At 37.3% G+C, this 25444-nt stretch overlaps 1 protein-coding gene across 1 annotated transcript in view; it reads right to left on the reverse strand.

The window, feature by feature from the left end:
* The window catches only part of SLC2A13 (solute carrier family 2 member 13), a 142507-nt gene that overhangs the window by 73761 nt on the left and 43302 nt on the right, over positions 1-25444 (reverse strand). Inside the window, exon 4 of the mRNA XM_053977949.1 lies at positions 4277-4385. Within this exon, the coding sequence (XP_053833924.1) occupies positions 4277-4385 (109 nt within the window). The remainder of the gene's footprint in view (positions 1-4276; positions 4386-25444) is intronic.

Here is a 25444-nt window from a genome sequence, read left to right on the forward strand (position 1 = left end):
TGTATGACTTTAACAGGTCAGTTAAGCTGGCAAAAGCCAGGACAGAAAGGAAACATTTGTTCTGCGTCAGGCACTGCATCAGACAGCAGTGATACCCTTGTTCTTACAGGGGAAAAAAAGGAATCAAAGCAATAGGTCACCAAGCTTTATTCTTTTGCTGACTAAATTTATCATGTTAGATTTTTTTCCTGTGACAGTCACAACCTCCTTAGCCTATTTTTACATTTTGCTTCTCTTTTAGATCTACCTCCTCAATGCAGAGGCTGCTCCACATACTGTTCTCACCAATTCAGTAACATCCTGTTCCTGATGAGTTTCTGGTTCCTCATGGCTGGATGTTATACACATACATGTGTATAACAAATGTGATTCAAATATGATATGAAACTATTTCTGTGCAGAAACCAGATCCATTTATTGCAGAATTAAAAGGACTGAGCAAAGCTTACAACAATTCTTACTGCAATTCTTCTGGTTTTCCTCTCCCCATCCTCAAGAGAACTCCAACTACACATGGACTTCATTGCTCTCACTGGTTTCACTACTGATATCCAGTTTTTAACCAGACAATTTATACCAGAATACTGAATTATTACGCATGGAAGCTCTAGAATTTTATTATCTCCATATGTTTCTTGCAGGTAATTTTAGCTTTTTAGCATCTCTTCTTCTACTGGGTACACTCAGTGACTATTTTTAGACCTCTGCAAAATTCCTGTAACACCCATAATTTTTGATTCAAGCTTTTGTTTACTAAAATTGATGAGTTGCTCAGTAAAGCATATACAAATTGGGCAAGTATTAAATCATTCTACAATTGTGTTATTTTTTACGTTTTCATGTCCCTTTGTGATTTGATTATGGGGGTTTAAATGAGCTTTTCAGACACACACAAATTCACTCTGATAGCCTCACTTTTCTTACAGTAAAATACAAGATTAAACAAATAGCAGAAAGAGCAGAACTTTCAAGTCAGAAGATTAGAACAAGTCAGGGCCTGTCATGGATGCTGCCCTGTTAAGTGGTCAGAGAGCAACCAAAGGCAATTCTCTGCCATGGAAAGCCGGGCAACTGCACGCTGGGGTCATCAGCCTCTTCTCTATGGCCTGAAAAGGGCCAACAAACAAGGATTTACAGTAGCACCAAAGGTACACTGAACATCCACTGTCAAAATACTTTTCATGTCTCTTTTTGAGAAACCACTGAAGGAAAGTCCACACAATACTAGACCCTCCAACCATAACCAATGCCTGCTTTCATGCTTCAAGAGAACAGCAATTCCAGAATGACACAACTAAACATTAGGAAGAGAAAACTAGTGCTTAGAGAGTTAATAGAATCTGACAGTTCCTTAAGGTACCATCTAATTACAGCATTAAAAGGCATTTACCAATTTCTATGTAAGCAAGCCATCAACAGACAGCTGCTTACTAGTATTTGAAAAATGTCCTTTTGCAGGAGAATGTTTGTCTTGCATAACTGATAACTAAAAATTTTGTTATACTGGAATATTAAGAGACTGAATATAGCAAATGGTTGACAATCCAGTCCTTTAACAACAGTGCCTTCATGTGTATATTATAGGCATTTTATTATTTTAAAGCTAAGATTCAACCACATTTTATAGTTGTAATTCTGTCCTCCTACACATCCACAAGCAAATTAGGTCAATTCCAAACTATTTGTAAAACCTCCTACATAGAAAGCAGTTTGAAATTTTAAACCATAGTAAGTATAAAATAAACAAAGTCAACCTACCAGTGTCATAAGCCTTGTGAACTGTCAATTTTTTGTTCTAGCCTAATAGGGCATCTCAAAGTATTAAGAACCAAATTGTGAGAATGACTGTCCTTGGCCAGAGATTGCATGCACACCACATTTCATAACATTTTAATAATGCTTATTATGTAAGTTTCCCTAATTAACTTCTAAATGTATTTCTACATTTGGCATCTGTAATATCCTGTGGCAATGAGTTCCAATATGTAATTATGTGTTGCATGAAAAAATGCTTATTTTAAACCTACTGCTGGGTAAGAGCTAGGAGTCACCAAAAATGTGTTAGAAGAAATGACGAATAATCATGCTCTCCCCATCCTCTCCATAACATTAGTAGCTTTATATACCTCTTTTATTTCTTCTGACCTCACTTCTTTTCCAAGCTGCAGAGTTCTAATCATCCTGTTCAAACACAGGTATCTCTTTCCCCACACATAACCTGGTTTGCTCTTATTAAAAGAAAGGACATTTGCAGCTCTTTGCACTACTTCAGATGGACCATGGATGTTGTCATGATGTTTGCATAGAATAATAATGCAATTGCAAGCCCTCTTTTTTGAGCAGTAACAATTTAGACTGCCATGCATTTTAGTTGCTCAGTTCCCTCCTGCAGGCATTATTGACTAACATTGCATAGTTAATGTACTTGCCATCCCACTAATTTGTTATCTTGCATTATCTTCTCACAACTGTTCACGTCCACAGATTTGGGGACGTTATTTTGTGAATGCTGCATGAATATAAGCTGCTATTTTGTTGTTTAGCTGCTTTCACAGATTTATTAAAGCAGCAAAGATCTTCATATAGATCATTGTAGGAGTCTGTTCTTGGTTTGTGATAACTGATCTTCTATTCTCATCCTTTTTTCTCCTATCTTAAATAGTTATTTGCCTGACAGGACTTCTCACTTACTTTTATGACTATATGATTTCTTCAAGAAACTTTGGCTGCAGCTGTCATGGTTGCTTAAGATGGTTAATCCATGTGGGATTTACAGTTCTAACACAGCCATGGACTCACATCCAAGTACGCTATAATCTGTCTACAACAATCATGTTGGCTCTTCTTTGTTGCTTTATATTGGACGTGTACAGTTAATTTTTCATATTTATTATCACACATCTTATTTGATTCTATGAAATTTTAATTAATTTTTACAAAGACAGAAATAAAACTTTCTGGGCTGTACCTTCATGTAAATTATACTACATTTCCAAATTCAGTGATTATGGATGCAAATTACTCGAGACCTGTTGAGTGTACCCTGATTAATTTGTAATTTTTTAATCAGCTTGCTCTAGACGTTTTCCCCTAATACTTGAGTGTCAAGCAGACCACCTGAGACATCTTAAGTAGGCTCTAGTGAAAAAAGCTTCATATACCCTCTATAATTAACACAAATGCAAAAAGTGTCTTTGTGAGATTTGGTGCTAAATACTTATCTTCTGCTAGTGTACTCCTGATGTCTTCATCCTTTCTGGGCCTGATGACTGTTAGGTTTCTTGCTTCTGATGTGTCTGAAAAATTTATCAAAGCTCCTTCTGTGCCTTTCTTCTGGCTTTCACACATAACTTAGCAGTTTGGTGTCCCAGTGTTTCCCACATTGGCCTACAATTCCTACTTGATGAAGTCTTTCTTTACCTGTTAGAGATTTCCTCCCTTTGCAGTTTAATATTACTGAGTCTGGGGCATTTTTTCTTCCAGTATGACAGATGGCAGTGTTTACTCTAACATTTAATACGGTAGCTCTTGATAGCACTAAAAGCTTATCCTTTAAGCTGTTTCTTTTAACAATTTCCTAACATGCATGCTCCCTTAGGCATAGTTTTCTCTGTAAAATGTTATGGCAACATGTTTTATACTTGCTCTTAAAACAATATGGCAACCATATTCATTATGATTAATCCTGTCGGGTGGCCCAACAATAATTTCATCTTAAACAAGGTCTTGCACATTGCACATTTGTCAAGAGCTATTCCTGCTATGAGCTGACAGCTTGTCAGAAAACCCAATACATCGTTCTTCACTTCCACATTTACTGAGTCTTCATGCACATAACAAAACCATGTAAAAGTAGGAAATGTTTCTTCCCTCAGCATCCTTTAGCACTTCACAGTAACGTTGCACCTCATTAACATGGTTAATCTAACCCTCTCCTTACTGTGATCTATTTGCACACATATTCAAACCATAAATGTGCTCTCTTGTCCAGACATACATAGCCTTGACCATAAACCCTAACACAATAATGCATCTCTCAGAGCACAGTTTGTATTCTCATGTCTATAAAAATGTTTACCCCATACCGACATCCTCTTGCACCAATTTACTGTGATGCCAAATATGTCAACATCTGGATTTCAAACCAGCATTCCAGCTCTCAAACTTAATTTTTCACCTTTCAGATTTTTTTTCCAGAAGACCATCTATAACTGCTAATGGTCTACTTGATTTTTTTCTAATTCTTTATAAAAAGAAGCAATTGGGAAATACATACATGACGGTGTTAATCCCTGACAGTTGTTGAAACATCTGCAGACCACAACCCACAATTAAGGCTCTTCGAGTTGGAGGGTATGTTAGCATTCTGCAGATCACAGGTCCAGCTTAAAAAAAAAACAAGACAACAACAAAAGAATACATAATAGTTCTTAAGTGACCACTATGAAGACAATGTTGCCAGGCATAGCAGACTTCGCACCTTAGTTTCAAGCAAACTTGTATTATTCCAATTATTTTTGAACAATTTGGTCATTTCAGTTCTGCTTTTCTGCACTGTACTACAAAGAGGATTATCAGGAAACCCAAGCAAAAAAATGAAACCATTTTTGTACAGTGTCTACTACTGGTGTGAAATGTACAGCTCTCCTTATATCACACTGACAGATTACAGATCAGCTGCAACTGAATGTACTCAAAAGTTACCACAAAACATCACTCTTGTTTCCTTTCTAAAAGCTTCCAGTGTTATTGAGAGGTTATTTCAGAAATGCCATTACTCACTGCTTGGGTCTAGATACTGGAGATGAACTGTTCTCCTGAGTTCCCAAAAGACCCAATTTCCACAGACCAGCTGCAGGTGTGGGTACTTTGAAGGTACTGGATAGAGCTATTCTGCACAGCTCAAAGGCCAGTGGAGGGAGCAGAAATTAATTACATTTATTCTATACCTTTGGTAGCAATGGCATAAGGCGGAATTTAAGATTCAATGAAGAAAAAAACCCACAAAAACTTCTGGCTAACAGAGAAAGCTCTAAAACTTTTATAGTATCCTATATAAGAAAAAATAAAATAATACAGAAAGCTATGGGATAATAAGCAAAAAATTAAAATCCCTGGCCACAGAATCTACTTGAACTTCTCTCTTCCCAGAGTAGTGCTTTTAGTGCTTTTTCAGTAGTACAGTCTGGTGAAAAATTCTGTGTTTCATACATCTTGTCACATCTAGTATACTCACTCAGAACATCTAATCACAATATGAATAAGTCAAAATAGTTGCCATCAAACAAAAATAAAAAAGAGAGAGGTGAAGGGGATCTACATTTTTATATTTTCAGTGTTTTCTGAACATACAGAAAATATCAGAAGTATTGATTTAGTAAAAAACCTTATATGAGTCTGTTAGTGAAGAACAATTTACATGCAGAATTTCAGCTTCAGAAAGCTGGCAAGCTATGAAGAGTTTCAAGAGTTGGACTCAAGAAGAGGGTTTAGATAACATTTTCTTCATTGAAAGATAATCAGACCTGCCTAAAAATCCCCTTATTTTAATTTAAAATTATGGTATTTCTAATTCATATCTCAATTGAATCATCATTTTACTTTGCTCCTTTAATAGCAGAATACAGCCTGACAAACTTTCTAGCTGGTTTCCAAGTAGTACTAACATTCAGACAGTACACAGTCCCACATGTCCTGCCATTTAGCCACATCATTACCTCAAAAAGTCTCCAAGTAAAATCAAGTGACAGATATAGTCAATCCATAGATCTCATAAGACATTCTCAGGCAAGACACATGACATCACTGGGCTGACAAGGATTCCATACTCAAAGTGGCATTTCCTCAGTGGAAAAGCACCAAAGCCAGCTGCTAGCTAGCAGTAGTCCAGAGCTCAAATTTCAGAAAGAAACAACATTTACTAATACCCATTTACTAGTACCCATTTACTAGTAACCATTTACTAGTACCCATGAAGTTTAACTCACAAACAACAGCCCTAAGGTTCTCATACCCTGCATCACACCTGAGCATGGAGTCTTTGGACTTAAAAATCTTATCTGGCAACTGATTCTGCAGCATCTGTTGTAAATCTAGGCTGCTGAATGCCTATGAGAGATCTTTCATTCTTCATAAACTCTGTATAAGGTCCTTAACTCAGCTGAAAATCTATTTTCAAGGGACATTTTAGACAACTGACATCATCAGTGATCCTGCTCATTGAATAAGCTGGAACTCTACAGCAGGGACTGTTAGGAAAGGAGGCAGAAATGTCCTAAGGAACTGATGCAAAGATTTTAATAATTCCTGAACCACTCAGCTATTTGATAGATGTTTATAAAACTTTATTCACAATAGAGCATTGTGCAAAACAATTGGGAAGAAGGCACTAAAATGAAGAGTGAGAAAAAAAAGCAGCTGCTCTCAGACAATGGTTTGCAATTCAGGAGGAGTAGTGAACTCTCAAAAAAGCTCCATCACACAAATCAGTTAGTGCATCTGAAGTGCAGCCCTGCAGAAATGCTGAGACCACATAGTGAAATTTAGACCTTTATGTCAGAACTTTACACTTTAGACCTTTAGAACATCCAGTCAAGCTAAATTTGGTAAGTACTTGAAATTTTTCAGACTTCTGATACATTTTATCAGAAAAATTATGCTAAAAATTATAATATTCAACTTAGTGTTTAGAAAGTTTTGCTCCAAATATGTACCATGGCAACCACCACATACCAATAGGCATACACAAAATTAAAGGATTTTCTTTCATAAAATTCACAGCCTTCAGGTTTACAAACCAATAAATGGAATGAAAGAAATAAAGAAACTGCTAATCTCTGTATTAAAGGAGCTTTACAAACTCAACTAAAAAGCCCAAAGGACTTTGACTGTGAGATAACTGGTCTTATAACAGCAAATGAGTGTGAAACTTTTTATTAAAACTATCTAGATCTGAAACTAGCTATACTATATTTGCATTTTCTTATCAGCAATCCTTCCATCTATATTGTTAAGTTCATATGTTACCATGTTCTTAAAAATAAACAACTCTAGGCATACTATGAATTTTAAAAACAGAAAATGGGTTTAAACTAAAAAATGAAAACCAAAACAAATTTTCAGAATTAAGTACATTTTTCTTCTGAAAATAAGTCTTCTGAAAACTTAAATTGTACTTCAGTAGTTTCTGATAACTGTTAAATATGCTGTTAGTTATGACAACAGATTAAAATAGCACTAAACAATAAACCATTACACTTTTAAAAAATGGAATAACTTAACTGCCCATAGAACTAGAAGGAAGCAGAAGATTTAAACATATGCCACAGAAAAAAATATTTGTCAATTTTTACAAAGGACAAAATAGGTATTTGTCTCCAAAAAGTCAATGTTTTTGTTAGTGACATTTCTGTCTTAATTGTTGTTGCTTTCTTTTCATCTAGGATATTTAGACAAATTCCTGCATCAGAATCACTTCATTTGAACTTGAGAAAACACCAAGATGCTTGTTTTCCTTCTTCTAATCTGTGAATAAAAATGAAGTCAGAATGATGAGACCTCCTAATGCCTTGATGAATTTAATGAGAATAGATTTGGTTGGACTTTCTGTGCTGTTGTTTCTGATAATTACTTCAACTGAAGTAATTTTTTTTTAACACATAATATTTACAAAGGTTCAAAACATGCTAAAATAAAGGGCAGCTGGAGCTTCCTCTATGCAAAACAACAACATGAGATAAAGAGCAATGGAAAAACAAGGATACTGCTGAAGGTGACATTACTTGAAGTGGTGATACACTAAGTGGATTGCTGCAATCCAAGTAGATATTTCATAGCATAATCTGTCTACCAAAATAGAATTCATCCTTATAAGCAAAAAGCAAAAATAGAATCGGGAAGTTTAGCTTCATATCCAAAAAAAAAAAATTATTAGCTTACACTGAGCTAAACAGGGAAGGAGAAGCTGTTCTTGTCAAAACATTACTTCTGAAAGTGAGTGATACTCCAAATATTATATTTTATGACTGGTTATCTGAAACTTTTAATGGCAGCTTCCTATATTTTTTACCAGTTACTTTTGTTACTAGGCATAATTCCCAAGTTAGGCTTGGAAATTATGAATCACCTGGTAAGGCATTTTGATTTTCATCTGTATGAGCAAAATGGATTGTATGGCACTCATAAGAGCTTGGGTATGATCCACAGCCAACTAAAAGATGCGATGATTTTCAAAGTTCTAAAATGAGCTTATATAATGAAAGCTAAAAAGTAGAAAAAATGGTATTAATGAAGTCTTAATATCTCCTTCTGAAAAAGAACTGCATTCATTTCCAGGAAAAAAAGAAATTATAGTATAGACATAAAACCAACCTAAAAATCCCACAGCAAAGGCAGGCAGACATCTGGTGCCTGCAAACCTTGTGATTCCCCATCCCTCAAATTATTAGTAGAATAACTGGACAGATTTCACAGCCAGGAATCTATGGTTAAAGACTGGGCCCTGCCAAAGTCATTTGCAGGTTCAAACATTCTTCTGCCAGCTCATCTAGGTAACAGCTTGTAGCAACAGCTTAAAACCTTATAAGGCTCCTGCCAGCATTTTGTACTCTTTGCATTTCCAAAAAAGGCAGGTTTAGCCAAGCAACAACACAGCCACTCATCTGTTTAGCATCAATTAAGCTAAAGATTCAGATTAGTTTTCTGGATCTTTCTTGTTCAAATGCCCTCTCTTCCACTCAAGGAACTGGCCTACAGCAGAGACCAAAAAAAGAAAGTTTGGGCTGGTGATCTTAATAACAGAGGACAAACATGGGAATTATTTCTGGTTTTCCTTTCCTTACAAAATGACAGCTTCCAGTCCAGCTTTCTCTCATTACCTGCAGAACCTTCCTGCAGAATCTCCCTTCACCTATTGACTCCTACTCTAAAGCACTTACAGCTAGGTATTATTCCCTGTGTATGAATAATATACTAAATTTCCCTTTTCCTCCCCTTGCCTATTACATGATTATTTACCAGAAGTATCAACTTCATTAATTTTTCCTTTCTGTAACACTGAACAAATCAAAAGAAAATAGAATTAGCTTTAAGATCAAAACTACATTAATTATCCTGAGAAGATACAAAACAATTTTACTTTAGTACCATTATCTTCCTCACTATCTGATAATGTTTTCAGTAACATTGGAAGAACCACTCCCAGCACTACAAGAAAATTCCTACCTTATCAACCTCATATAGCTTGTTAACCCTTTGAGAAAGCTTGAGACTTTTTTCCTTTTTTTGGGTTTTTTTTTTTTTTGTTTTGTTTTGGTTTGGTTTGGTTTTTTTGGTTTTTTTTTTTAAACAACCCAGATCCCCATCAGCCAAGAAGGAAGAAATATTGTCAGCTTGCCTAACAGCTGAGTCTTAGCATTTTTCAGCTTTCCACAACAACACCATCCAATGGTTTGCATACAGACTGGAAGAAATACTCATTGGGAACAGCCCTGCCAAGAAGGATTTAGGGATTCTCCTCAATGAAAAGCTGAAAAGTGACCTGGCAATATGTGCACACAGGCCAGAAAGCCAAAGGTGTCCTGGTCTGCATCCAGAGCAGCATGGGCAGCAGGGTGAGGGAGGGGATTCTGCCCTTCTACTCTACCCTCGTGAGACCCCACTTGAAGTGCTGTGTCCAGCTCTGGGGTTCCCACACAAGACAGACACTGAAGCACAGCAAGTCCAAAGCAGCAGGAGGAGGAGGGCACAAAGGTGACCAGAGAGCTGGAGCACCTCTCCTACACAGACATGCTAAGAGAGATGGGGGTGTTCAGCCTAGAGAAAAACAGCTCTGGCGAGATGTTATTGCAACCTTTTAGTACCTAAAAGCTTATACAAAAGAGGGAGAGAGATTCTTTGCATGAGCAGATAGTGATAGGACTAAGAGGAATGGTTTGGAACTAAAAGGGGAGATATTTAGATGAGATATTAAGAAGAAATATTTTACTGTGAGGGTGGTGAGACACTGGAATGGGGTTGCCCAGAGAAGCTGTGGATGCCCCATTCCTGGAAATGTGCAAGGCCAGGTTGGGTGGGGCTTTGAGCAACCTGGTCTTATGGAAGATTCCCTGCCCAGGCCAGAGGGGTTGGGACTAGATGATATCTAAAGCCCCTTTCAACTCAAACCATTTTGTGATTCTATTCTAACCAGACAGCTTGGTCAAAAAGGAAACAAAATCTAATGAGACAGAACCACCTAGATTCTAGAGAATTAGGTTGTGCAAGGAGGTTTTCCATGCTTAGATGAACTGGAAGGGCTTTTTTTGTTTGCTCAGGAAACCTGGATTTCAAATAAATGCTCTTTCCAAATGATCTTTTTCATCCACACATTGTGAAAAGAAACCCTAATATAGATTTTTTTTTTTGTTTTGACAGCAAGTTGAGTTGGTCTTTGGGAGTTCTGAAAATAACATTTTCTTTTATCTGTAAAAGGAAAAAATCTTTTCTTTGATATAAAGCTTTGGTGATGGAAAATCTATATGACTGAGTGCTTGCACAAAGGCAGCAACAATTAATAACACCTCTGAATAGAACACGAAGCAGTGGCAAGTCGGGAAGCCAAAAAAAAGGGACTGCATTTTGGCTCTGTATGATTTGTTCTCAATAGAAAACAGAATCTGCTGTGATGAAGTCCTTTAAAACTAGAGAAACCACAACAAAACAGACAACATAAGAGTGGCCATTTACGTGATGCCAGAGAGAGCTGAGAGAAGTGGCCACAATGACAAACAAGAATCTGCACTGGGGAAAAGGGACCCCACTGTGATACTGTCAGACCTGTGGAGTGGGGGAATGAGCCAGGGGGGAGGTTTTCCTGTTTCACTGACATGAAAATTGGGCTGGGAACAGAGAAAAGCAAGGATCACATTATGATTTATTTCTGGCTGTGGAAAATACCTTAGAAATAAGGCAACAGATACTAAGGCAGACTTGTGCATACCTGCAGTCTGCAAAGCAGTATTTCTTTTTTAGGGTCTGCTCCAGAACTCCTGCCTTACATAGGGAACAGTTATGTGACCCTCACTTAAAGCTGCAGAAAGCAGAGGAGGAAAGACAAGATGACGTAGGAGCATTATGCAGGCACCAACCAAAATAAGCCAAGCGTTGTAACAGCCTCAAGAGCTTCCCACCCCACTCTCTCACCAAGCAGTGAAGTGCAGGGCAGAGCATTTAGCAATGTGGAATTAGAAGGCTTTTTTTCTTTAATTTTAAGTTGAGGAAAGAGACTTAACAAAAAACTGCAGTCAGGGCAGTTTCAGGACTGCTATTTTTTAGGGGTGTGTGTTGCTGTTGCTATTCTTTTTCAATTAAAAGAGCACTAAAGAAGCTGATGACTCAAGAGTTCCCTCCTAGTCAGTAGTCTACTCTCAAGCTGATCTTCCCAGCTGTTACTGTACTAACACCTGTATTATATTTTTTTTCTGGACAACACACTTCAAGACTTACATTTTTTGCAATCTGTTTCTGCCAAAAGTCTTGGTTTAGTGATATTATTTTGCCCCCTCTATCCCTTGTTTCTAAATGAAATATCTTTATTTCTGCCCGAAGCCAGTAGTTTAACAGTAAAAACATATTTATACTTCTTGCCCTTCAAAAGAATGAGACTCAGGAACCCATTCCCAGGAGGGAACAGGGAAAAAGGAAAGTTTAATAGAACTGAAAAAGGAGCCTGGAGGTCACTGAAAGTCTCCATGGGAATTTAGTAATACAATCACTTGTCCACTCTAATATTTTGCTTTATTAATAGCATATTTAGCTTAGACCATCTCCTTAAAAAATGGATAAAAACCCAGTTTATCCAGGGACCTAAAAAATTCCTCTCGCTTTTTGAAAATCAGATGCTGTTAGCATAAGAGCTTCATTTAAAATAAAAGGAAAAAAGTTTAAATAGTGATGAGATCCACATTTAAACAGATTATTAAAAATCTGCTTTGAAATCAATACAATTTTAGCACAGCTCAGCTAAATTCCAAAACCTAGAGAGAAAAGAGAGAAAAAATCAAAAAGTCACTGTAGGTTAAAGTGCTATAACTTTGGCTTCCTGAGAACAGGACATTACCATCAATGGATATATAGTTATCAGTCAGCACAGCAAAACAGTGTGTAGCTGAAAATAGTATGTCTTAAGAAATTGCTTCAACTTTTTTATTTTAAGGAAAACATTTGAAGTTGAGCACAAAGTTGAGTTTCACTGAAGACAGAATGACAGATACACATCTAAATATTTCACCAAACTGCAGCCTAAGATCACAGCTTACCTCAAGGTACTAGTCAATTTATTACATTTTAATGTAATTAATACTTAAATAGTATTAACCATCTCCTATCAGAAACACCAAGGTTCTAAGGCAACCATTACCACTCAAGAACACCACATTTTTCATCACAGAGGGCCAATCGCATCCTGGAAGGAGGAGCAGGAGCATTGTCAGCATGTCAAGGAAACATTTTTTCCTCTCTACCCTGCAGCTGCAAGCCCTGCAGCAGGAGCAGCAGATCCCACTGTTATCTGAGCCTTGAGCAGAACCACCAAGGTTGGGTGGGTTGGAGCACATGACATACAAGCAGATGCTGAATCAGTTGGGATCATTCCACTTTCAAAGAGAATGTAAAGGGAAAAGGTTCTGCTGTCTATAGACACCTAGCAGAGGGGCAAGGACAAAACAGATCCAGGCTCCTCAGAGGTGTGCAAGGGTAAGACAAAAGGAAACAGGTACGTTGGGATGCAGTAAATTTGGACCAGATGTGAAGTCTGTTTATTTCGTAACATGGAAATGAAAAAACACAGAAAGAGAGACAGAAGTAAATTGTTTTTCTGAAGTGTTTTAGCAGGAGCAAGAACCTCTTGCCCCGGCTCGGTTTTTCTCTGCAAAGAGCTTTTTTATTTTGCCTTTTATTAAAACTTTTTTATTTCCAACTCTGTCACAGAAGCCATCCTGCTACTTTTATGCCACCTGAGGTAGCTGAGCTATCAAGGGCATAATGTTTGTCTATGAGAGCTTATAAGACCTGGCTTGAATAGACAAAACATTAAGAGATGGAAACAGGTCATGGTCAAAAACTTCACTGATAAAGTTCCTGCACAACCTGCTCCAATTTATTCTGTTTTGATTAGGGATTGGATTAGAGAACCTTCAAAGGTCATCCACAAGATTTTTACATGAAACATACAGCACTCCTAAGATCTGTGATGGTACTAGTTATTACAAGCAGTACTAATGAAAAAGTAAGTTTGGCACTTTTCATGGTTATCCTAAACAACAGTGATTGAAAAGCATCATTACATACAAATCCTGTAAAACTCAGTCATCTCCATACTGCCAACAGCTGATGTTTTGCAATTTCAGTACTAGGCTTCATTAATCAAGAACCTGTCAGTCACACTTGACTGACAGCTTTTACCCTGAATTTATAACATCTGCAGAAGATACAGATCAATATTGAAAACAGCAAGTGTAGAATACTAAACTGACTGGTATGAAATATGACAAAGCTATAAAGGAGAGCTTATTTCATCTTTTTAATGTATAAAAGGGGCTTATGAGATAGATGGGGAGAGACATTGTACCAGGGTCTGCAGTGAAAGGACAAGAGGTGATTGTTTTAAACTACAAGAGTAGTTTAAATTCTATTTGATATAAGAAATAAATTGTTTACTATTAGGGTGGTGAGGCAGTGAAACAGGTTGCCCAGGAAAGCTGTGGACAACCCATCCCTGGAAGTGTTCAAGGACAGGTTAGATGTGGGGTCGGACAACCTGGTCTAGTGGAAGGTGTCTTTGCTTATTGGCAGGGGTTTGGAACTTGACCATCTCTAAAGGTCCCTTCTAGCCCAAACCATTCTATGATTGGTAAGTGCTGTACTGGGGGGTTCTGGTCCCCTTTGCTTTCTCACCCTCATCTCAAAATGATGAATATGGTAGAAATAGAGAAAGATCATTAATAAATACTCATAATGGACAGTTGGAAGGTCTCTCACATACTGTGGAACAAATCTGCAAGCAATCTTCATGTGAAGCAAATAGTCTTACATGTAGCAGAAAGCTTTCTTACCATTTTCAGCATGACGAAGACAGAATGCCATTGTGTAAAATGCCATCTTTAGTAGCAGTTTCCTTACAATTTTAAAAGGCAATTCTTTAAAAAGCTGCTGCAAGTCCAGCAGAGTGTAAGATAACACCCAATCTATTCCCAGTTGAGTAAGCAGTACAAGGTAGACACATGCAGGGCAAAGGCCTTTTCATGGCTTCTCTGCAGCCCCACAGATCTAGCAGATAGAAAGGATGATCAGAAAGGTTGTATTAAATTATTTAGAGACCTGAAACCCATTTTTCAAGAAGATACAGGAATTCTGAGATATTTCCTCATAGTTTCAGTGAAGTAGATTTTTATGCTGCTTTTAAACCCTTTCCAAGTTAACCATTATCTAAAAGAAATGACACTACCTGAAGTCAAACATGCTGCAGACAAACTTCAAACACTCTTGAACATCCAAGTGGAAGTATGTGGTGAGCAACTAGTGGTTACCAAATAGCATTTCAGTGTCTCAAGAAGCACATGGTTTGTCTAGATTTGAAGGAAAAACTACCAATAGCATAGCTGAAATTTCAGATAACCTTTTTGGTTTCAGGGCAAATTGTAGGTTTCTCACCCATGACCAGCCATAAAGTTTACCTGTGGCACAGAGAAGGGACAGAATTTTACCCAGATATGCATATCCTCTACAATGCACTTTTCCAGGAGCTACTTTTCCAGGATGTTTAAGTACTTTCCAGAGGCAAAACAACTTGTTATGAAAAACAGATATTTGAAGGATAAGCACTAAAGTAAACAGGAAAAAAAAAATATTAAGTCCTAGGTCCTGTTTAACTAAAAAAAATGGAGAGGGCAATTACTTAGATTTTGTCAGGCTGCAGAGACTGATGAATGTAAAAGGCAGAACTGTTTCACATCACCAGTGAGTTACAACAGTCTGGTTGGCATTGGATTGGGTCAGTAAACAACGAAAGTTAATTTACAGTGTCAGATATAAGAAGCATTTGCATCTTTCCATGGATATGGAAAATATTTTCATGTTTCTCAGCAAAAGCATCATTGCCTAACTGTGCCTTCTGCTAGCTGACACCAACCTTTTGAGCAGGCTGAAGGAAAAATTCTTGTAACTTGTAAACAAAAACTTGTAAACAAAAACATAGGGACAGCAAAGCTGGAAAAAAAGCTGCAGAATTCAAGCCACCAATGTTTTAGAGTGGATTTCCAAATACCTTCATTCATTGACCTTGCATTTGCTGGCTTTCTCTGAGCTGTCACTTAGTCACTGAGAGAAATCACCACTGCTGATCATGCAGCTTCTGCTGCTAATCTGAGAAGCTAATTAACTTCCATTTTCCACCTATATACACCTTTATGAACTTTGTACCTACACAGCCAGGTAAAAGACACCAGCAGACAAGCACTGAAGAAGGAAAATGCAAAATACGTTTGCAGTCATAAATGCATTTCTGCAAGTGTTTTGCCTGAGATAACTACCAGCCAACAAATGCATGCATTAATCACTGTTCAAGAATCTCAACAGTCAACTAAAGGCAATGGTGGATATTTAATATTAAATACAGTTAAACTTGCAGAGTAATACTACGACACAATTTGATCGCTGCATCTGGCACACTAAACTACAAGCAAGCTACAAGAAAAGTTTGGCCATTGCATGGTAACTTGGAGATGAATTCCACCACAAAGGAAAGTAATTCCCTTAGGGAGAGAAAATATTATGAAATCCTCCTATTCTTGGAGAAATGCTAAGTTGGACTGGGGTAAGAGAAGGATACACATAACCCCTACACTCAATTATCCTTCAGGTAACAATATGCCTGTATACTAAACACAATATATTTTAACACGGAAGATCACTCATTTGTAAAGGAATTAATTCCTCGGGGCATTGCACAGTTTAGGAAGCAGTATGACCATGTGCATCTCAGCAAGTAAGGCAGTGCAGTAGCAGGGATCTCCAGGTCAAAGCTGTTTGAAGCTGAGGTCCAGAGACATCTAGGACATGTCATTTTTAGGTTTTATGTCTAACTAGATTTAGGCCAGTCCCCTAAGCAGAACATTGCCATGCATGGACTGTTAGAAGCTGCACTGAGACTCTATCACTGATTTAAACCTTCACATCTCCAAAAGAATCCAAGCACATGGAATGAATCCCTGGAGCAGACCTGTGGTTTAACGTCCCCTGCAGGAAGTTACTCCATGGGAACTGACACCACTTTTTGATCTCATCAAAAACTGTGTGGGGATGGCAATGGGAGATGTGAAGAAACTCACTGCAGAGCTCCACTGCTGCTCAGAGCCAAAATGCTAATGCAGATGCAGCCAATGCATCTTCTACTGATAGCAGCTGGAATGATTCTGTACAAATCACACTAGGAAAAAAGCAATTATAAGCTGCTCATATGAACTATTACATTTTAATTACAATTAATTTGGAAGAAATATAGGACAAAATTAATTCAGTATTTTGTAACATTCGCACGATGTAGTCAATTGTGCAGCAGCTCCCTGGAGGTCTGAATTTTGGGAGTTTTTTGCTGTCTTTTTTTAGTTTCCTCCTCATTACTAGTTTTGCATATTCAGGATAAAACCTGAGAGGCACATCATGTCCTTCACTATTACTGTTGGTAGCTTTTGACAAGAAACTGAAGAATACTTTTTTTCTGCAGAACAATTTTTTCTTCTTTTTGCAGAAGAATTGTGAGGTCCTATTCCCCTTACTAGGGCTGTACATCTTTTTAAATAAACCTAGTAAATAGACACGGGGGTTGGGTTAGCAACAGCAGAAAAATAAAGACAAGTTTTGAGAGCTGGTTATGTTCTATGCCCTCTTCTTTCATCCTTGATTTTCAAGGACAACCAATAAACAATTAGAGGAAAAAAAATTTATAATTTTAGTATAGCTACTCAGAAGAGGTCTGGCAAGGTTCAGTAAATTGGCTCTTACTTTTTTAAATCTGTTTAAAGAAGTGTTCACCATGTTGCCACTGAAAGCTTTTGGAAACCAAAAGTATGCTTTCGATTGAAAGAAAAAGAACTTTTCCAATGGAAACACATTTAGGTACACATTATTGTTACAAATCCCCCAGCAATGTGAACACTGAAGAAATTAGCATATCAATGTTACTGCAATGTGTCTTGATAGTCCCAGCTCCAGGGAAGACTGCTATTTTAGTACATTTTAAATGTGATAGTTTCAGATACAAGCCTTCACATCAAATACAAACCCTTCTACTTTCTCCTTCTTAGCGACAACACCAGATTTTCTTCTGTCAGACCTGCATACAGCTTCTGACTATTTAAATGCAAGTCTCAAGGCAGGCATCCCACCCTCACTGTCCCCTGCAGCATGCCAGCTTCATTGCAGCCCACATCCCCCTTCCCAACTGCACCCTGCAGAGCACTGGCCATTTCACAGCAGCTCATGAGGCTGAGTTCCTGTGCATCTCATGCTTCCCTCACCAGTCAGTGCTTAGAAACACCACAGGAAAGGGGACTCTATTGGCTTTAGATAATGATGACTTCAATTAACAACAACTGACTGAAGATGACATTCTTTTAAGTTTTTCCATATTGCAAACAATCCTTTGCAGTATTAAGATAATCCCTCAAAACTTCCAAAGCAGCTGAGCAAGAACCAGCACTGAAGTGGGACAAAAAGCAGGAACTTGTGCTTTCAAGCAGTAGTTTTGAAGAAAAATATTTGCTGCTGTCACATGAGAGGGATTACGAGAAAGTGTTTACTTGTGCCACAAAAATACAACTGATTCTCCCACACTGACCAAAGTATATCAGGGCATTTACAGCTGCTGCTTCCAGGTGCATTGCAGACCTTTGAAGGTGACATGCTGGCTCTTTCACTTCTAGACCAGATGTGGTAGCACCCAGCAGCAGCTGGGGTCACTCTGTGTCTTGGGGCAGCAGCTGCCACTAAACAAGGGGATACAGGTGACACTGAAACCCGTGTGATTGAATACAGCATTTTGCAGAAACACAACACATTACATTCTACATGTTTAGAATAACATGTGAAAATGGAAGTGGTCTAATATCACTTATTAAATAAAAGCACATAGGTTTCCCATGAAAAGTACTGAGGCTAAGCCATAAGTCACCACCTACACTAGACACTGGAAAGATGTGGGTTCCAGCAACATTTCTATCAGCAAAAAACACCTAAAATTCATAAAAACAAATCCTCTTTAAAAAAATCCAGATCCTCTACAAAAGGATCTGGGGAAGCAGCAGCTCGTGGGAGAGGAATGATCCAGAGGCATAATCCCACACACATACCAACAAAGGACATCAACACATGCTGCCCTTATTGGAAAAGGACACAGAAGGGTAGATCTGGCTCCAGCACCCAGAAGCTTTGCAGCTGAGTCAGGCAACTGCTCTTTCCTCTGTGCTTTCTACAGATGCCATGCTATGCCACTGCCAAGTGTTTACCTCAAAACCACCCAACAAGCCCCTGCCACATGCCTCACTCATGTGTGCTCAAACCTTCCACCAGTATCCACCACATATAACACAAATTTTATGGGTGAAGCACAAGCCTCCAAAGATGTGACACCTGATGCTATTTATTATAAGAAGAGAGTCTGAATATTTTTTACACTGATTCTTCTAGACAATTCACTCTGTAATTATAATTATTCTAGCTGTGAGCACAGCTAGAAGAAATTGAAGTTATGTCATCCCCCAGTGCTACAGTAAAAAAATTCAGATTTTAAACATGTGACCTTCCTCACTGAAGGACAGCAACTCAATTCTGTGATTGAAAGAGCAGTATTTCACTTCACCATTCATGTCTGATACACGGTATTGCAATGACATTGATTTAAAATGAGAGGCTCTTCTATTCTCAGTGGACAAGACAATCATCACAAATGTCACCTATATGACACGCTTCTTCCCAGGCCTCAGAGAGCTGCTCTCAAAAGCAGCTGATATGACATAATAATAGCAAAAACATAGAGTTGTATCTAGAAAAGAGACATCAACACTTGAGTGACCATTTCAGACTGCCAGCGTACCCTCGCATTTGTGCAAGGTGACACTGAGCCATCCTGACTCTTCAGCCAAGGAAGCTCTCCTAACACATACTGCTGTAGGAGAACAATCCTGACTCAGCATTTCTTACCCAATTTCAACATGTAAACCAGGTCTCTTAACGCCCTTTCTAACACTACACTCTACTCATACTAAACTCCTCCAGAAGTCCAGGTATTTGCTTTATAATCTCTAAGTTCATCAATGACACTAACTCCCTGTGGCATGACCCTACAAGGACCAACTGCAAAGATTGTATAGATTACAAATTTTCTACAAATGCACTGTAGAACTTTAAACAAGAAAAGTCTTTACACTAAAAACAAAATAACTTATTCCAGCCTCAAGTACTGTGATACAGATCTAACATCTGTGTCTCCAATATCTTCCCTTATTTTACAAGGATGGAAGGAAATACCTAAGAAGGTAATAAAGACATTAATCTGTAACTGAAAAAGTGATTTTTGACTGTTCACATTTGGTACATGCTGGAAGGCAAGTCTCAAAGACATGCAGATACTAAAGAGCTGAAAACCAAAACAAATTCCATCATGATAATAACTTTTCAGTTAATAAGAGGAGCACAATTTTTTTTTTTTTTGCTTGCTCTTGCTTTCTCAAAGAGCAACACTGTGATACCAGTGGTTTGGCATCAAAGAAAAAAGTAAACTGAATTAATGCAAGACTTTTCAAATAATTTAGTTAGCTCTTGAAGTGCACTTCATATCTTCTATATAAAAGAAGAAAAAATCCATATACTGCATTTTAAAAGCATTTTCCTTGCATTGAGTGAGTGCACATATTAAATTTCAAGAACTGAAAAAAAATAAATTTTACCTGTAAATGTATACAAATACGCACTCAGAATGAACATTTCACCCATCCCTCCTAGGTATACCAAAGAAGAGCATCTGATGGTCTTGCTTGCCCCAGAAGTAAAAAAATCTTTCTGGACATGGATAGCCCAAAAAAGGTTTGAACAGAAAGATTCATTAAATAACTTAACCTTGTGAGGGGAAAAGAAGTACAGTGCCATTAAAACTACACTTTTAACATGTGAAAAAGTACTTCCCTTCTCCCTGCTCTTTTTCAGAGTCTGGTTTGTTGTACTCAGTGACTACAGAGACTCTCAGAGTTATTGGGGAAACTTCAGCTGTGGCTTCTACAAGTCCAAATTTTTTCTTCCATTATGGCATCACTGTCATAGCATGTGCAAAGTGCCCAGACTGATCCTTTGGGAAGTAAGTTAACTCGGGGTAAGATCTTGTTGAGATGCACCACCACATCACTCATGCACAAATGGTGCACTCCACTAAATGGAAACTATTTCACCAAAAATGTTACCTGATGGCACAATGCTATCACAGAAAGCATCAAACAACCAGCCTAAACACAGAGGTGATCACTACGTCCTGCTAACATGGGGGCAAAGTTTAGGATGCTGCTTTCAATGACTAATGCACATGACTCTGTACCCTTCTGGATTTGACCTCTAGTAAACAAGCTAGAAAAGAAAAGAAAATTCATTTAAGGCAGGCTGACACGACAGGTACAGACCAAAAGTAAGCGTGGGCAAAATCTGGAGTTCTGATTTCCCTAAGGTACAGCCAAACTTGCAAACCTGCAGTTGCGAGTAGCAAGTCTCAGCTCAATTTTTCCTAATCATGCCTTGCAGATACCAATTCATTAGTCATTGTTACTGAAGCAGTAGAAGAAACAAGCAATACCCATCCTGACAAAGTAGCACAAGAATTAAAGAAATTAAAAGTCAATGGCAAATCTCAAGAAGTAATAAAAACAGGTTAAAAAATGAAGGAAATATGAACCAACTAAAAGTGACAGAGCAACAAGCATTCCCTAGAACTCATCATTCAGGAGGTCTGTATTTCAAACATGCATCAGGGATTAATTTGTGACTCCTGTTTTGACTAGAAAGTCTTTTATATAAACTACATTTCACCTCAGAACCAGTCAAGATGTAATGCAAGTGATTGTCTGTATCTGTCTTTGGGGATGCATTGACCTAGTTAGCCATCTAATGCAATTTTTGGTAATTGCTTCTGAAGTTTTTTTTCTTTGTGTTGTTTAGTATTAATTTTTAAAGAGACTGTAAGAGTGTTACTGTGTCTTTGCATGGCAGCTCAGCTGGCACACAGAGAGCACAGAAACAGGCTCCACTGATGGTGCTGGGTGTCTAAAAAACCTGAGAACAGCATTACAGCACCCTAAGCTTGTGAAAGAACACACGTCAAAGCACCAGTTTCAAACACAACAGTAAACCAGCTGAAGCAGATGTCTGAGACAGCCCCTGTTCCACCCCATCTGGTTGTTTCAGACTTGTGTGAGACCTACAGACCACAGAGAAATCCCCCCCACAGCATCTAGGATCTGACCACGACACAGAGACAATTTGTTGTAGTTTTATCTGCACAGAGATTACCCAAACTTGCCTCCAAACAAGGATGTACAAGACAATGTCACCCTGAATGAAGTGGGACTCTATTCAAGAACCATGGAATAACAGCCTGAACACTGCTTAGTTTAGCAGAACCCACGTGGGTACATTTGACAGAAGTGTTGGTATGAAGCCAGCTTTGTCAACATCCACACTTGGAGCTTCTGAAGAGCTTCCACCCACAGCTGGCACACACCCACTGCCCTCCCCTCAAAGTGCACACAGCATGCTCGTGTACTTGATCTTTATCTCCCATGAATGAAGCTGAGTAAGAACCCCTACCTATAGGCTATCCAGTACCCAAGGGAAGAGTTAAAAGAGGAACTGAAGCTTTTATTTACAGCCCATCTTACACACCCCCTGTCCAAAACACTCCAAATGGAAGAAAATAGGAGAAAGTGGTTTGCTTGAGATATTAAGGAGTTTGGTTCCATGCTGTGCTTCCCAACATTAGAGTTTAACAAGAAATGCTTTTTCTAAGAAGAGAAAGGGCAAAATCTGGTTTTAAGGCTCACCGGTAGCTCACAATTACAGGCTACTTTACAGAACACAAAAACTTTGCTGATGTATTATCACAGTAGTGGTGCAGTTACTGTAGTAACAGATGTTCTTACACATTGTTACTAAGAAATATAACATAGGAAAATATACAGAGCCCTTATAGGCTACATCAAACATTCTCTGCTCTCACTACACAGTAAAATGAATCACTGAAAAAAACCCACACAGACACTCCCTAAAGAAAAATATGAGTCTGTACTCCATGTAATTAAATCTTTCAAGTAAGCCACTAGCAATTTTTTTCTTCCAATTGAACAAATAAATTTAAAACCTTCCTGAATTAATTTAAATGTCAAATCCAAGTTTATTCTACAGGTAAAGTTTAGCTGTAATGCACTAGTACAATTCAGGCCCTAAAGGCACCTTCTATTATAAAAGGAGTTTATATGTCATTCAAGGCCTATATTCTCAATGGAACTCAAGTGCAGATAACACTTTTCCCTTTGCAGCTACTTCAACTATTATAAGCTGCTACAAAAAAACTTGAAAAAACTACTGTGCCTATCACCATGGCATCAAAATATTACACTTTTTAATATGATACCATATGTATGGATTTACACAGTGATGAGTAGTTATCTATTGTTATGTCTTACTATTAGAACTCACAAATTTTGTCTAATATAACACTAATATCTCAATATTATTACAAAATATAAGCAAAAATTGGCTCTAAGACTGATTTCAGCATAAAACAATATTCAAATTTGCAAAAACATTTAAAACTTAGAGGGAAAGTTTTATCACCAAATAAAATTAATACATGTAGGAAAAAACAGAGGAGGAAAAGAAGACTGAAATTATCCAAGTCACAATAAAAGAAATCTGCTTTAAAACTGCTGAGTTAAAATTGAACACTTCTTTTCAGATTCATTAGGTTGCAAAATACATGTAGGGAAAAGGTACATACTGGTTTTGCAGGTTAATTTTTCTAACTGAAGTTAGGGAAGAAAAGAACATAAGTTTGTCATCAGGGCAGAAGAGTGCAAGCTTTTTAAATCTACATATAAAAAAAAATACTTTCAATTGAATTTGAAAACCAGTTTCAGCTGTTAAGAAAAAAAAAATAAAATTAAAGCATATTAGAAGACCTTATTTTAAAATATTTTTGTGATGCCACATCTCTTAACATATCCATTAAAAACTGCAGTCTAGTAAAATGCATCTAAATCCATGAAAGACGCATGAAGGTTTTTCAGACTTCATGTTTTTAATGTATCTGCCTGCATTTGAACAGAGAATATCTTGGCCTCCATCAGCCACATTTGGGAGCAGTTGTCAAAGACAGACCAGATGATATTTTGTGTTTTGAGCCAGGCTCTCACAGCACAACAGACCTGACTGCAGACAGTAGGGAATGTTTCCTGGATCAGAACAGAACACTAAACTGTGTGATAACATCTCAAATTTGTAAAATACAAACAATTTGCCTTAAAATAATTAAATAACAGTAGCAACAAAAAAATTCTATCTCCTCTGTAATGCTGCTGGATTACACTACAATTGCATTCAAATATAGAATAAATGAAGCTAGATTTAAAAATGTGTCTTTCTGTTTATTTCCAGGATTTACATCAAATACTGCATGTTTACATATTACCATGATGCAGCCTTGGAGTACTTACATTATTTCTAGGCTTACAGAATCATTCATCAACCATAATTTGGTGCATTTATTCACAGATTTATATAATATAAAACTGGCTATTTTTCTGTGATAAAGCATTCAAAACCAACAGCTTCTTTGGCTACCAGCAGCTCAGATATCCAAAGCCCTTTGCTTAGGTTTTGATTGTTCCTGCTGGATAGGAACTGGAGCACAAATCCACTATCCCAGTACCACAGGCAGCAATCAGGTGGCACAAACCCTATGTCGTTTCAAGATATTTAATCTCTTGTATTTGAATAGTTAACACCAATTATTTGAATTATCAAGGACAGCCACATGAGCACCCATTATGATGAGGGAAATCACTGTGTACCTCGTAAATAATATTTTATTTATTTTATTATTTATTTATTCTTTATTATTTATTTATTTATTATTTGCAGAATCTCTGCAAATTTAGGTTGATATTTTTACACAAAATATTCTCAGGCTATTACTTTAAGAAAATCTTGACTGTTGTTGCAAAAGAAGACTCCATGAAATCTGACATTATATCAACTGAAAGATCCGTTTTCAACCTTGGACTAGTACCACATGCTCCCATCCTGCTAAATGAATTTGAGCTCCTGTAAAGCCCTGTCAGGGTATGGCACAAAAAATCAAAATGTATGAGTGACCAAAAAGATACCACTTGCTTTTTATGTATGCACACTATACTTCAATAGCAAGAAATTTTGGCTGCAAAATATAATCTATAATATACAAATTAGGCTGCCCATACTCCCTTATTAAAAAGACAAAATTCCACAGATACTGATTTTGAGTAGTCTAGCCTCTGGATTTGGGGAATATTTGGAGCACAAAAAAAGCAAACAGCTTGAATGATATACATATGACAGATAAGACAGGATGATTAATTGGAGGCGACTCACACATGAATAGGTGGTATTTGGGTATTCTATAACAGATTGCTCTAATAATGTGCTTTAATGGATGTGAAGCCCTGAACAATCTAGTCTTGAATTAAATGGTGTCTCCATTCTTATCCTAAACTCCAATTAGAGTAGGATTATCACTTCTCATTATGTTCTACCCTATTTATTTGCAACCTGCTTTCCCCTACCCACCCTACCAATCTCGTGTTCTTTGGTAAATACTGCTTTAATTTATCTTTTGATAAAAGAATCTCATGCCTCCTGTCTCTTGAGTACTACTAAAAATAATCATCACAAGCATTAAAAATTTAAAGTCTTGACAAATTGAAAGATGCAAAGGTAGTAAGTATCACCATTTAAATATTAAATATTTAATAAAATCTACTTGCTAAAAGATTTGCATATATGCAGATTTTATATATATCTTTGCCACACACAGTGGAAAAAAAGAAAAATAAAAGGATGGAAAAGTATATATATTAGAAAGAGCTTACAATCCAAAAATTTTAAAATTTAAGAATGGGGCAATATAGATGTATTTTTCTTTTCTTGGATTTTTTTTTTTTTTTGGGCTATGAAATGTACTATTCTGCAACTGCCGCCTTTATTTTAGACCAGCAACAGTCAGAACCACCTACATTTTAAATTTGCTTTTATTGCCATAGAAACGTATATTTGCTTTAACTAAAAATGAAGTCTTCTGGCTCAATCATTTACTTTCTATATCATACACTACAGAAGA

This window comes from Vidua macroura, chromosome 5, assembly GCF_024509145.1.
Source record: "Vidua macroura isolate BioBank_ID:100142 chromosome 5, ASM2450914v1, whole genome shotgun sequence".
Taxonomy (NCBI): domain Eukaryota; kingdom Metazoa; phylum Chordata; class Aves; order Passeriformes; family Viduidae; genus Vidua; species Vidua macroura.